This window comes from Myotis yumanensis, unplaced genomic scaffold (genome assembly GCF_028538775.1).
Source record: "Myotis yumanensis isolate MYYU_CA2020_CCGP unplaced genomic scaffold, mMyoYum1.0.hap1 SCAF_3, whole genome shotgun sequence".
NCBI classification, from domain to species: Eukaryota; Metazoa; Chordata; class Mammalia; order Chiroptera; family Vespertilionidae; genus Myotis; species Myotis yumanensis.
The window spans coordinates 86,501,070-86,513,389 of record NW_027223754.1 but is presented as its reverse complement, the minus strand read 5'-3'; the positions used below and the strand labels follow the sequence as shown (position 1 = coordinate 86,513,389).

Below are 12,320 nucleotides of genomic sequence, written 5' to 3'. Positions count from 1 at the left end.
TCAGAAATAAAAAATCAGGCTGTAAATGCTTTTAGTGCTAGATCATAACTCACTCACTTTTATATCATTAGGAACAAAGCAGAATATTAATATATGAATATGTACCTTAAAAATCTTTTATTCTTTTTTGTATATATAAAATTCATATTGGTGAGATTGAAAGGCAATGGTTAGTCAAAAGAAAAGTCTAGATCAGCACTTACAGGCAGATTTATAAACAATGGTATTACATATGCTAATTATTGTAAATTGTAGCCTTTACCAGGAATAGATAAATTGGTCAAAATAGGTTTCTTCTGCCACTGGCTAAATCATGAGTTCATATTGTTCCTAATAAGAATGTCAACTGTCTTCCTGAAAATTTTAGGTATGATAGGAATAATAATTTCTATAATTCATTATAACATTAAGTGTAAAGATTAGAGGGTGAAAAGCAAACCTGTTCTAGACTCATTTTTGTTTAAACCTTGGATCTTAATGTTACTCAACAAGAGAATTACACATTCATATTCAAATATGAATAATTCCATTTAAAATGCAGAATTTTTTATAAGAAAATTCCTATTATATTCTATTAAAAGCATAAAATAATTTAAATGGAAACTTGTATCTTCCGACCAAGTTGAAAAATTTCAAAGTTAATACATGACTACCATAAAAATAAATCCACTTCTTGAGATGGGGGATATTTATCTCTATAGAGTGAAATGTAAAAAGTACTTTGAGCCCTGGCTCAGTGGTTAGAGTGTCACCCTGTGGGTTCCATTCCTGGTCAAGGGCAAGCATCTGGGTTGCAGGCTGGACCCCCAGCCCTGGTCTGGGTGTGTGCAGGGGCAACCAATCCATATGTCTCTCTCACATTGTTGTTTCTTCTTTTCTGTTTCTCTTCTTCTCTTCCTCTGTTTCTCTCTCCCTCCCTCCCTTGCTACTTCCACTCTCTCTAAAAATCAATGGGAAAAAAAATATCCTGGTTTGAGAATTAACACATAAAATAAAATTAAATTAAAAGTGCTTTGAACCCTATGCCTAAGTATCAAATGCATCTACAATAAATACTCAGTAGTCATTTGATCTTGTTCCATCATTCCACCAGTCTTCTAGCTCTTGGATCCCAGGGTGTTGTTTTCTTGTGAAAGCAGATACAGACATTTAAGTAGGTTGTGATTAATTTGGTTTACATAATTGGTTAGTCTATCTCAGCTACACTAAGTGCTTCTCAAACGTTGGGGCCGCTCAGTAACTTAAAAATTCCTAGTCTAGTGTCTGGCCATGCAATAGGTGCCTCTGAATATATGATCAGTTTAATTCTCAGAAAGAAAAGCTTCCATGTGGAAGGACCATGAAAAGGCCTTTTAGTCCAATACATCATTTTATATTATATTTATAAATATAATGGAAGCCAGAAAAGTTAAGTAAAATTATTTGTGTATTATCACAGAACTAATAAGGCCTAAATATCATCTGACTCCATGTGCATCTTAGGGAAGAGGAAGCATGAAGATATTAGGTCAACCACCTGACTAACAACTCAGGCAAATTAATTCTGGTAATAGGTAAAGTGACATGATGTCACAACTGGATAATACTCATAGCCAACAACAACAAAAACAGAGCCCGAGTTTCTACAAAATTCTGCATCATAATGGGTTTACCTCAATTAAACCACACATATAATAAGTGCTGTGCCAGATTTTTATCTACTGTTCATCAAAGCATAGTAATAAAAATGTATTAAAATCATATGCACAGAAGCAAAAAACAATAAAGAAAAATAATTCAGGCACAACAGCTTATATAAGCATGTCAAAATAAATGAAAAAGATAGTAAGTACAAAACAAAACCTAAGTAAAGTTAAGAGTGATAAAGCCACAAGGCAAAACCACAAAGTTGGTGATGAGTTGTTGCTCTAAAGGAGACAGTTTTGGAGCTTTAAAGAGGAAAACCAGAAAATGCCTTATATATCTCTCTCTCCAGGCAATCCTGTCTGACCTTAAACTAGTGCTAATAATGCAGCTGGTTTCCATTATCTATTATTAATTATCATTAAGTCCATTTTTAATGTTTAAGACATATTCTAATAGATCTTTAAAAAGCTATCAAGATAGCAAAATTCAAAGTCCTATTGATTTTCAGTTAAATGTCTATCTTTACGTCTTCCTGAAAGCTGGACAGAGTAATAGTAAAAAGAATAAACAAAAGAATAAAAATGAATGACAGCAAACTATGTCAATAAAAATTTGAAAGTTGAAAGCACAAGGAAAAACATCTGAAGCTTCTAGAGGAAAAAAGTGAAGCAAAATTGGCCATGTACAAAGAACCAGGAATCAGAATGGCATCAGACCAGAAGATAACAAAATGCTGGAGTGAAAAATTACTAACCTAGAATTTTATACCCAAATGATTTATTAATTAAATGTGAGGATCAAGATTCTCAGACATGCATGGTTTCAAAAATATTGATCTCAGATTCATAAAACTATCGATCCAACATGGGATGGAGGCAAAGTTCATTCAAATCCAGGATAGCAATTACCCTCAGGACATCTGCATAGCAACATGGTTGGAGCGTAACCAGTCTAGATGATAACACTGAAGAATAACAAGTGGACTATCATCAAGAAAACAGGAAACATGATCAAGCTACCTGATAAGTCTGTACATACAGAAAAGCAATTATACTACTGTCAGAGAGTCTGAAGATGAATCAGCAATAAGTACATAGAAAAATAAGCAATTCTCCCTCTCAGTCTAAGGAGCAATTATCAAATAATAAAAAGGTTTTGTATGAGAAAGGTAGTACAAAGTCATTTTATACTACTCAGATGTAAATAATGTTTATGTCAATTATAAAAACAAAGAATATAAATTTAACCAGAAATTACTATAACTATACCAGGAAAATAGATTATGTGCAATATGTAAAAATATATAGAAAAAGCTAAATATTCACTTTTTTATTATTAGGAAGACAGTAGGCAATACATATTGCAAAAAACAAAAAATAGAAAAAACCCCCAGAAACAATGAAACAGCAGTATATTCAAATATTTAGAGAAGCTCTCCAAATGTGGTCCAGGAACACCCTTTAAGAGGACCCACCTGTTAGAACTATTCCTATAATAAAACTAAGACAATGTTTTCTTCATTATTCTCAGACTAGCGTACAGTGGAGTTTTCCAAAAGCTAAGTGGATAATAGTACAACAGGCCGGCTGCAGAAGCTGATATGAGAATCCAGCTGCCTTCTATTAAGCTAAGTAAAGAATGCTGCAAAAATAGAAAAGAATGTTACTTAGCTTCTAAATGCTAAAGCAATTTTTTAACCTTTTTCATTTCATGGAACACATAAACTACTAAAATTCTATGCACACCAAAAAATGTATTATATTTTTTGCCAATCTGACAAAAATAAATATAATTTTGAGTCATTCACACCAGACGGTTATTGTATTGGCTGTCATTTTTTTTTTTTTTTACAATCTAAGTGAAAAGGGGTCGGTTCCCCTGACTAAATAGTCAGGTATTGTATGTTTTAAAAATTCTCATGACACACTGGTTGAAATTTGCTTTGCTAAAGAGTTTTTATGTTGTAGGAATGCATCCTCTCCAGTTGGTGGAGGCCTGTGTGTGAAATAGCAAGAATATCCTATATAATAAAAGGCTAATATGCAAATCAACTGAACATCAGAACGACTAGTCATCACACTGACCACCAGGGGGCAGACGCTCAACGTAGGAGCTGCCTCCTGGTGGTCAGTGCACTCCCACAGGGGCAGCACCGCTCAGCCAGAAGCCAGGCTCACAGCTGGCGAGCGCAGCGGCTGTGGCTGGAGCCTCTCCTGCCTCCACAGCAGCACTAAGGATGTCCGACTGATGGTTTAGGCCCGCTTGGCCTAAGCTGTCAGTCAGACATCCCCCGAGGGCTCCCGGATTGCGAGAGGGCACAGGCTGGGCTGAGGGATGCCCTCCCCGCCCCCACGCTGCCCAGTGCACAAATTTCATGCACCAGGCCTCTAGTTGTTATATAATTGACATGTGAGGGAGAGTAATATTACAAAGCAAGAATAAAGGGAATAAAATGGGCAAAAGCACTAACACTTGACAGTTTCAACAGAGTGTTGTTTTCACAACACTATGCAAGGTTGGTACCACCAACTGTATTTTACAAATGAGGACACAAGCTTGGGAGGATTTCTGACTTGCCCAAATTAACATACAGGTTACAGTATTATCATTTGCCAGTAGGACCTAACAGTATCTGAAAATGGCTTTAGGTTTGAGGCATTAATCTATAAAAGCAAAAAATTAATAACGGCTTTACTTAATTTATTTCTTGAAGTCTGTTACTTCTAAAAATATTTAAGGTAAGCTTACTTAAAACCAGTGACATCTGCAAAGCTGAATCAAAAGCAAAAAGGAAAACTGGATAGATACATTTGTCTCGCATCATGAAACTGTTTGAATGGCAAACCCTGTAACAAAGTTAGAGTTGTAATAACTCTAATAGTAGTAATTACAATAATAGCGGCTAGTATCTATGGTGTCTTACTCTGTTACAGCATTGTGATAAGCTTTTAGATGATCATATTCCCTATTTTGCTGATGGAGAAACTGAGACAGGGTTGAAATAACTTACCAAAGTATCACAGTGGTAAAGGCAGGATTTATACTCTGAAACATAAAGTCTTGACAATATTGTCCTGAACTGTACCTCTCTTCTGCTTGAGGGGACTGGGGCAAAAAAGAAAAAATATTCTTTTGATTCTTCCCCCAACCATTTAAAAATGTAAAAATCATTCTTAGCTCATGTGCCATATAAAAATTGGTAGCAGCAGACTATATTTGGGCCCATCGACCATAATTTATCAGCACGGCTCTTCACTACAAAGGAAACTAAAACAGTTGTCCATGTCAGGCCTCTAGTGTCTTTTTGCTTAAAATGCTTGTATGAATTAGTTAATATTTAACAATCATATTTCAAATAAAAACCCTGATTCTAGTGCTTAAAAATTAGAGGGTTGAGCAACACTGAATCCATATTGAAAATGAACAATATTCTAACTTGTTTAATATGCAAAGAGCCCAGCTTTGCTAATTCATTTTCTTGGGCCCAGGAGGCATGGAGTTTGCCCTTTTTGCTTAATATGACTAGCATTACACTAGCTGAAACTGATAGGCCTGGGAAAAATTTTTCTAGCATTAAAATGAAAGCAAGAAAAAAATGATTTTTTTCCTACAAAATCTGATGGAGTAGTATATACAGCAGAACAGAAATACTAGAAAAAGGTTGGCTAACAAAATATTATGAAATGCATATCTTAAATCAACTAGCTCTTAAAATCATTTTTCCCAGCATAAAGATGGGTCTTCTTTTGGATGTCATATTTTTGGCTCTTATATTAAACTAGAGGCCCGGAGCACGAAATTCATGGAAGAGGGGGTGGTGGAGGGGGTCCCCTCAGCCTGGCCTGCACCCTCTCCAATCCGGGGGATGTCTGACTGCCGGTTTAGGCCCAATCCCTGTGGGGCCTAAACAGGCAGTCGGACATCCCTCTTGAAATCTGGGACCACTGGCTCCAACCAATCACCTGCCTGCCTGTCTGATCACCCCTAACCACCTCTGCCTCCCTGCCTGATCGCCCCTCACCACCCTCCCCTGCCAGCCTGATCACTCCTAACTGCTCTCCCTTGCCAGCCTGATCGCCCCTAACTGCTCCCCTGCCAGCCTGAATGCCCCTAACCGCCTCTGCCTCGGCCCCTGCCACCATGGTTTTGTCTGGAAGGAGGACCGGACAACCAGAAGATGTCCAGTCAACCCAGTCTAATTAGCATATTACCCTTTTATTAGTATAGATAATTTTAAACATTATAATCATATTTAAAGAAAAAAATAAATTCAAGATTTAACCTATTTTTAACTCATTCTGCAAAACATAGACTTAAGTTTCTTAAAATAATTTTGGCATTAAAAGTTAAACATTCAAAAATACAAAAATCCATCAAAGCTATGCCAAAAAAGGCTTATGCAAATATTCAAAACCTCAAAGTATTAAATATATATATAACACCATACTTAGTATTAATTTCCCAAATAAGTTTCCAAGATATTTAACTTCAAAATGTTAGTGTTTTAACTTCAACATTAATTTTTCTTGATATATTTTCATTAGCTCTAAGTCATAAAATTACTGCTGGAAACTTATCAGCATTAAGGTAAAAAAAAAAAAAAATGAAAAATTAGAATATCCCTCTATCATAAAGAGTAATTTCCTCATTTCTGTAACTCACAACTGAAATTCTTCTGCTTAAGAATATTCTTGATTTCCTCCCAAATGGTAGAATATAGAAATGCTCCCTAAAAGTTAGTTTTACCTCTACTCAATTTAAGAGCACAAAAAGTCTTCAATTGTTTCAAATAATTTTATTCATGCAATTGTTAGAAAGTACAATTTTATTGTAGGTTTCCTAAAAGCAGTTAAGAATATGTATCATAAATACTGATTAAAGAGGATAATCACAATTACATATTTTTTCAATGATTTTTCTTAGGGTCATATCTCTAACATAATTTCCAATTTTCAACTTTCAGCAGTCTACCCTGTAAATGATTCTCATTGTTAAGCTTTGTACAAAGAACAAAACAGAGCCAAGAAAATAACTCTTCACACATAATATAAGCTTCTTGAAAATATAGCTGCAGTATTACTATTTTCTACAACGTATAAACAACAACCTCATTCAGAAATTCAAAATTGTCAAATCCTTTATTTAACAGACAGCAGTTGTGGCCTGAAGAAGATCTTCGAGGGCAAAGTCCTTAACTTCTTCAGTCTGAGCAGTAATAAAAAGTGCCAAAAAGTTTAGGAGAATAAATTCATCAATGTATCGGAGGAGAAATTTTTCCTGGATCATCCTCTACTGATAACAAAGATAGACAAAGCAGTCCAAGTACCATTAGTTATAATGTGAATTCAGAAAGTATTTCCTGTTGAAAAAACAGCATGCCTTTCAAATGGACACCTCAGTTATTTAAGTTACGATTCGATAGCACTAAGAGAAAGAAAATGTCCCACAATTACTACTTATAACATTTTCAATGTACATTAAAAGCAAGTCAAACTTCAGCAATACATAAAGAAAACCTCTTAAGATAAATTCTAAATCAACTTAAAAAGGCTTGTAACTGTGTGTTCCAAGAGGTATTTCTGTTCAAAAATACTTCTACACACTTAAACCTCTTTCTTACATGAGAGTTGAATTCCACAATGTCTTAAAAGTGTATGATTTTGCCAAGGATAGTATACCTGCTTGTCTAGTCAGGAGAAAATATGTTTAAGATGACACTGGGAATACCCCAAGCAGGTAACTTGTCCTCCAACTGTATAATATGCAACCTGGTCCACGCTCTGCAGCAGCAGCATCCGATGGGGCATGTGTTGCCAAGTCACTTGGCATGCACAGAGCAAATAATCTATCTCCCAGTACTAAACCTTCACTTCACATATCAATACCCTCATGGAGAACCAAATGTAATGCCTGCAAAGCTTTTACAGACTGATGTTTACAAACACTAGGTAATGATATGCACTTGTCAAGGAGAACCAAGCTCCCAATCCCCTCTGTGAAGATCAACACATTTCAGTAAATGTCATCACATATTTTGTTCCTTCTTTCCTCTGCCCCCCACAACCACCAAAAAAAAATCAGAAAAACAAAGACCACCACCAAAAAAACTAAATTATAAAACCCTCTAGCTTGGTTTAATGCAAATAGGAAATGCCAGTAAGTGTCAAGAATAAGGGCCCAAATAGCCATTTTCTGATGGGTAACTTAGACCTTACTGGGTTAGTATTTCACTTTTTCTCAAGCTTCCATCCTACCCCATCTTCTCCCCCACACAAACACTTTACTTTGATAAACATCTCCCATTTGCCCTAGCCAGTTTGGCTCAGTGGATAGAGCATAGGCCTCTGGACCAAAGATCCTGGGTTCAATTCTGGTCAAGGGCACATACCCAGATTACAGGCTCCTCCCCACCCTGGGCCCTGTTTGGGGCTCGTGCAGGAGGCAACCAATTGATGTGTTTCTCACATCGATATTTCTCTCTCTTCCACTCTCTCTAAAAAATCAATGGAAAAATATCCTCTGGTGAGGATTTAAAAAAAAAAATCTCCCTTTTAAGAATGTCTACAACTCCAATGTACAAGAAGAGGTAATATGATTTATCAGCAAAATGCATGCCGTATGGAATATCTCTGAAGCAAACGTTAGCCTTTACCAGGTTGGACACTGAGCAAGGTGTTTCATAATTATGCATTACAACAAAATGAGTTGTTGACAACTATTGTTCTACAGCCGGAGTGGGTATGTCCGGGCCCATGGGACATATAAGGCCTGTGAAATCATTTGGTCTGGCCTTGCCTAGGCACTAGGGGTGAGCTAATTAAATGTGTGCCCAAATATAGCAGGCTAGTTTTTAAGTTGATAATTTTGTATGGCCCGTGAATGATATTATAAATATCCAAATTGCCCTTGGCAGAAAAAATGTCCCCCACCCGTTCTACACTGACATAACCCAAAATGAATATTTGATTTATTACATAATACCTCTCTCTATTCATCTCCTTTCTCTTTGACCTACTGCTACTTAATATGAGGAAGGAACATAACATGCAAAATACAGGAAGGATAACAGTCTGGTTAGGGTGAGGAGGTAGTTATTTTTCACAATGAAAACAATTTAATTTCTGCCAAATATAATTATATAGTCCTAGCCTCTTCATAGAATTTTAAAACTGGAAGAGTCCTTACAAACCATTTGGCCCTACCCTGTTATCTTACTAGAATCTTAAACCCAAGTCCAAACAGTTAAGTAACGACTTAACTGAGATATCTGACTCAGTACATAAGTATTTTCTTTGACATTTGCACATCTATAACAAACGATTTTGCAAAGTTCAAAGTTACAGACACAAACATAATTTTTGCCTGTAACATAAAACATGCATTTAATTTCAAATTCACCTGGTATACAAAACATAGGTAGTACTTTTTGGTGTTTCTACACATCTAAGAGTTTTGTGCTGATTGGGACAGGTGGAGGAAGGTGAAAATAGTTAAGGGGAAATGTAGGAAAAGAATAAAAAATAGCAAAGCTTGTTGAGATAAAAATAATCAACAGACATGGCTATTGGAATTAAGTTACTAAAAAGACAAGATTGAAAAATGGGGCAATAAAACTGCTTCCAGTGGGTTCTCACCCTAAAGTGAGAAAAGAGCTAAAGAAACAGCAAAAGATAAGAGCAGTATAAAAGTACTGGAATGCGTATTACATAAGCCAGCTGACCGGAGTGATGGAATTCTTGAAGCATAAGGTAGTAGAATCTGTATTTTCAAATCAGAGTCCCAGATGATATGAGAGCAAGTGCCCCTTAAGAGTACATTTTGAGCCTCAGCCGGTGTGGCTCACTGGATAGAGCGTCGGCCTGCAGACCGAAGGGTCCCGGCCCTCGATTCCGCTCAAGGGCACATGCCCGGGTTGCGGGCTCGATCCCCAGTAGGGGACATGCAGGAGGCAGCCGATCCATGATTCTCTCTCCTCATGGATATTTCTCTCTCTCTCTCTCCCTCCCCTTTCCTCTCTGAAATCAATAAAAATATTTAATAATAATAAAAAAAAGAGTACATTTTGAGAAACGCTGTTTTTTAGGATACTCTGTTTTAGGAGGGTTAAAGGTAATACCAATTCTTGTTCAGGAGTTCTGGTCCATAACTAGCTTTACTTGATCCTCTCAACCAACCACAAAAGGAAAGCCCCCAGAAGGGTGATTCTGTGCAGAATCCAGGCAGTCAAACTAGGTAGTTACTGTATAGTCACCCCAAGGAGCCAGAGAACATTATGTAATCACTGCCCAAGCTCTAAGATGAAGAGACAGTTCTTTCACAAATGTGTGTTATAAAATACGTTTTCCATTTATCATTAAGTGACTAGCTGATTGTAAGGATTCTATTTTTCATGTACAGCAGTATTTTATCACTCGCTGAAGAAATCTTTGAGCTTATAGCCAGAAAAAGAATTAGTCATTTTGTATCTGTCCATTCATCCATAACTGCTGTGTGGTCACAAAGGAAGACTCTAGCCCTCACAGCTTAGTTCCAGTATTTTTTCTTTGGATATGGGGATCTGAGGAAATAGAAATGGAAAACAAAGCACAGAGCTATGAATGGTTACTTTTTTATAGCTGCTATAACCAAAAAAATGTGAATATGGTGAAATAGTTAGAAATTCTGAGGATCTAAAAACAGGGTCAACATTTCAGAAATGGCAGTAAATGTCAAAAGTTGGATTTAAAGCTGCCCAGCAAATTTGTTCTGATTTCTGTGCAGCTTCAAATCTTCTTCACTACGGGGAACAGAGCAAAGCTGTCTGAAGTGACATCATCTGATGCTCCCCTCCCCCCTTTTTAATGGGAGGAATCATACTTGTTTATACGATTTAAAAAGACATATAATAGAATTAAAACCTATCTATATATATGTATTTGAGATTGCTGTGACTGGGCATTTGACTATCAATCTATTTCAGGTACACTGAATGTTACTTAAATATAGAGCTAAGATAATTTGCTACTGGAATTATGGTCTGTGCATTCCAAACATTTTCTTGTAAGACCAAGCCTGTATGCAATGGATTCAGAAAAACAATACAATATGCAAACTTAATCCTTCGGGAATAAATTCACTGTTCCTATTTCAAGGCAAGGCAGACATTTAAAATCAACCCTGACCTTTGTGTTTTTAACTAGAACATTTCCAAAAATAAGTACAGGCTAACATTTCTACATCCAGATTAACATTAAATTCTCAAACATTTTTATAGTGTATTAGTGCTATTTTTCAGTAACAATTTTCAGTAGACTATATAAAAAATAACGCGTATTACGCATGCCTGCCTACAAACTGAGTTTTTTTTTAAAGTTAAAACTGAGTTTATCCTAGTGATAGTAAGTCTTGAAAAATGCTAACTAAAATGAGCACAATTACGATTTCACTCCTGGTTTTACTTAGAACTAAAAGAGGGGTTTTGTAAAATTAAAGGAACACTTTATAAGGGACGTAGGACAAGTTTGCTACATTTAGTTTCACTTAGCCTAAAGGGTCCTATAAAAGCCAACTGTCGGTTTTACACTCCCATCTACATAGTAATTACTGATCTTTAGCTGCAATATTTTAGTTATAAAACCTGCAGCCAGAAGCTGCCCTGCGCACCTTCACTTGGCTGTCCCCCCGCGCCCGCCCCGCTCGCTCCCTCTCCCGACCCCATCCTGGAGTTCACCTGCCAATAGCGAAGGGCCGTGGGGAAAGCAGGCAAAGAAGAAAATGCTTTTAAAATTACGAGGCTTCCAGTGGGTGGACTTAGTCCAAGTGCTGTTCAGCCTCGAAGCGAAAGTAGGCAGCAGCAGAGCTTTGGGCTGGCTGTGATGTCAGCCATTTTAGGCACATCACTCACACCGGGAGGAAGTGCCAAACTCCGGAGTTGTTTGTGAGGCTTTGCTGGTCGCCGCTGGCCTCCGGGTCGCAGGAACCCGGTCCCGGCCCCCGACTGCACCGACGGCCGCGAGCTCGGCACAGTTCTTCTTCCATCCTTCTCTCTCCAGGCCCCCCAAGCCCCCCGCCCCGCGTCAGGCACGGCTTCCTGCACACGCACTTTCTTACAAAGAAGCTGCGGCCAGACAAGCAAGGGGCGCAGCCCGAGAAGCAGGGGGAGCCCGGCTCCCTCGGCCCCGCGCCCGCGCCCGCGCCCCGCGCAGCTCACCGGCCCAGCCCGGCCCGGCCCGCCCGGCCCTCCGCCCTCGGACCTTGCAGTCCACCGCGACGGCGTCGGGGGGGATGATGAGCGCCTCCTCGCTGCTCTTGGGTTCGTCCTTCTTGGCCTCCTTCTGGGCCAGAGCCGAGTTGAACGTCACCTTCACCATGGCGGGGCCGGGGTGCCCACGGAGGGCGGCGGCGGGCTTGAGGCGCGGCTTTCGGAGCTGAGCGGCACGGGCGGCTCGGCAGCGGGCAGGCGGCTACTGCGGCAGCGCTCCCGCAGCCCCGCAGCTCCCGGGCGAGGGCGGAGTCGGCTCGCGCAGCCCCGGGCGGGGGCGGGGCCTGGGCGGGGCGGGGGCGGGGCTGGTTGGGAAGTGGGCGGGGCCGAGGGGCCGACCCCGCGGGGAGCCAGGCCCTGCCCGCGCCCGCCCGCAGGACCCCACGCGTGATCCGGGAATGAAGGGAGGGGCGCTCCTGGGTGCGGACCTGGATTTTCTAGTTCTGAATTCGCT

The 12,320-nt window shown here is 39.2% G+C and overlaps 1 protein-coding gene and 1 long non-coding RNA gene across 2 annotated transcripts in view; both read right to left on the bottom strand.

Annotated features, from left to right (window-relative positions):
* ITM2B (integral membrane protein 2B) overlaps positions 1-12,069 on the bottom strand; it is a 31,002-nt gene extending 18,933 nt beyond the window's left edge. Inside the window, exon 1 of the mRNA XM_070409048.1 lies at positions 11,859-12,069. Within this exon, the coding sequence (XP_070265149.1) occupies positions 11,859-11,975 (117 nt within the window). The 5' untranslated portion in view covers positions 11,976-12,069. The remainder of the gene's footprint in view (positions 1-11,858) is intronic.
* Positions 6,746-11,773, bottom strand: LOC139006625 (uncharacterized). Its single transcript, XR_011470776.1, has 2 exons — positions 11,336-11,773; positions 6,746-10,183 (listed from the first exon to the last, which is right to left on the bottom strand). It is a non-coding gene; the product is annotated as an uncharacterized lncRNA (long non-coding RNA).
* Positions 12,070-12,320: the final 251 nt, after the last annotated feature.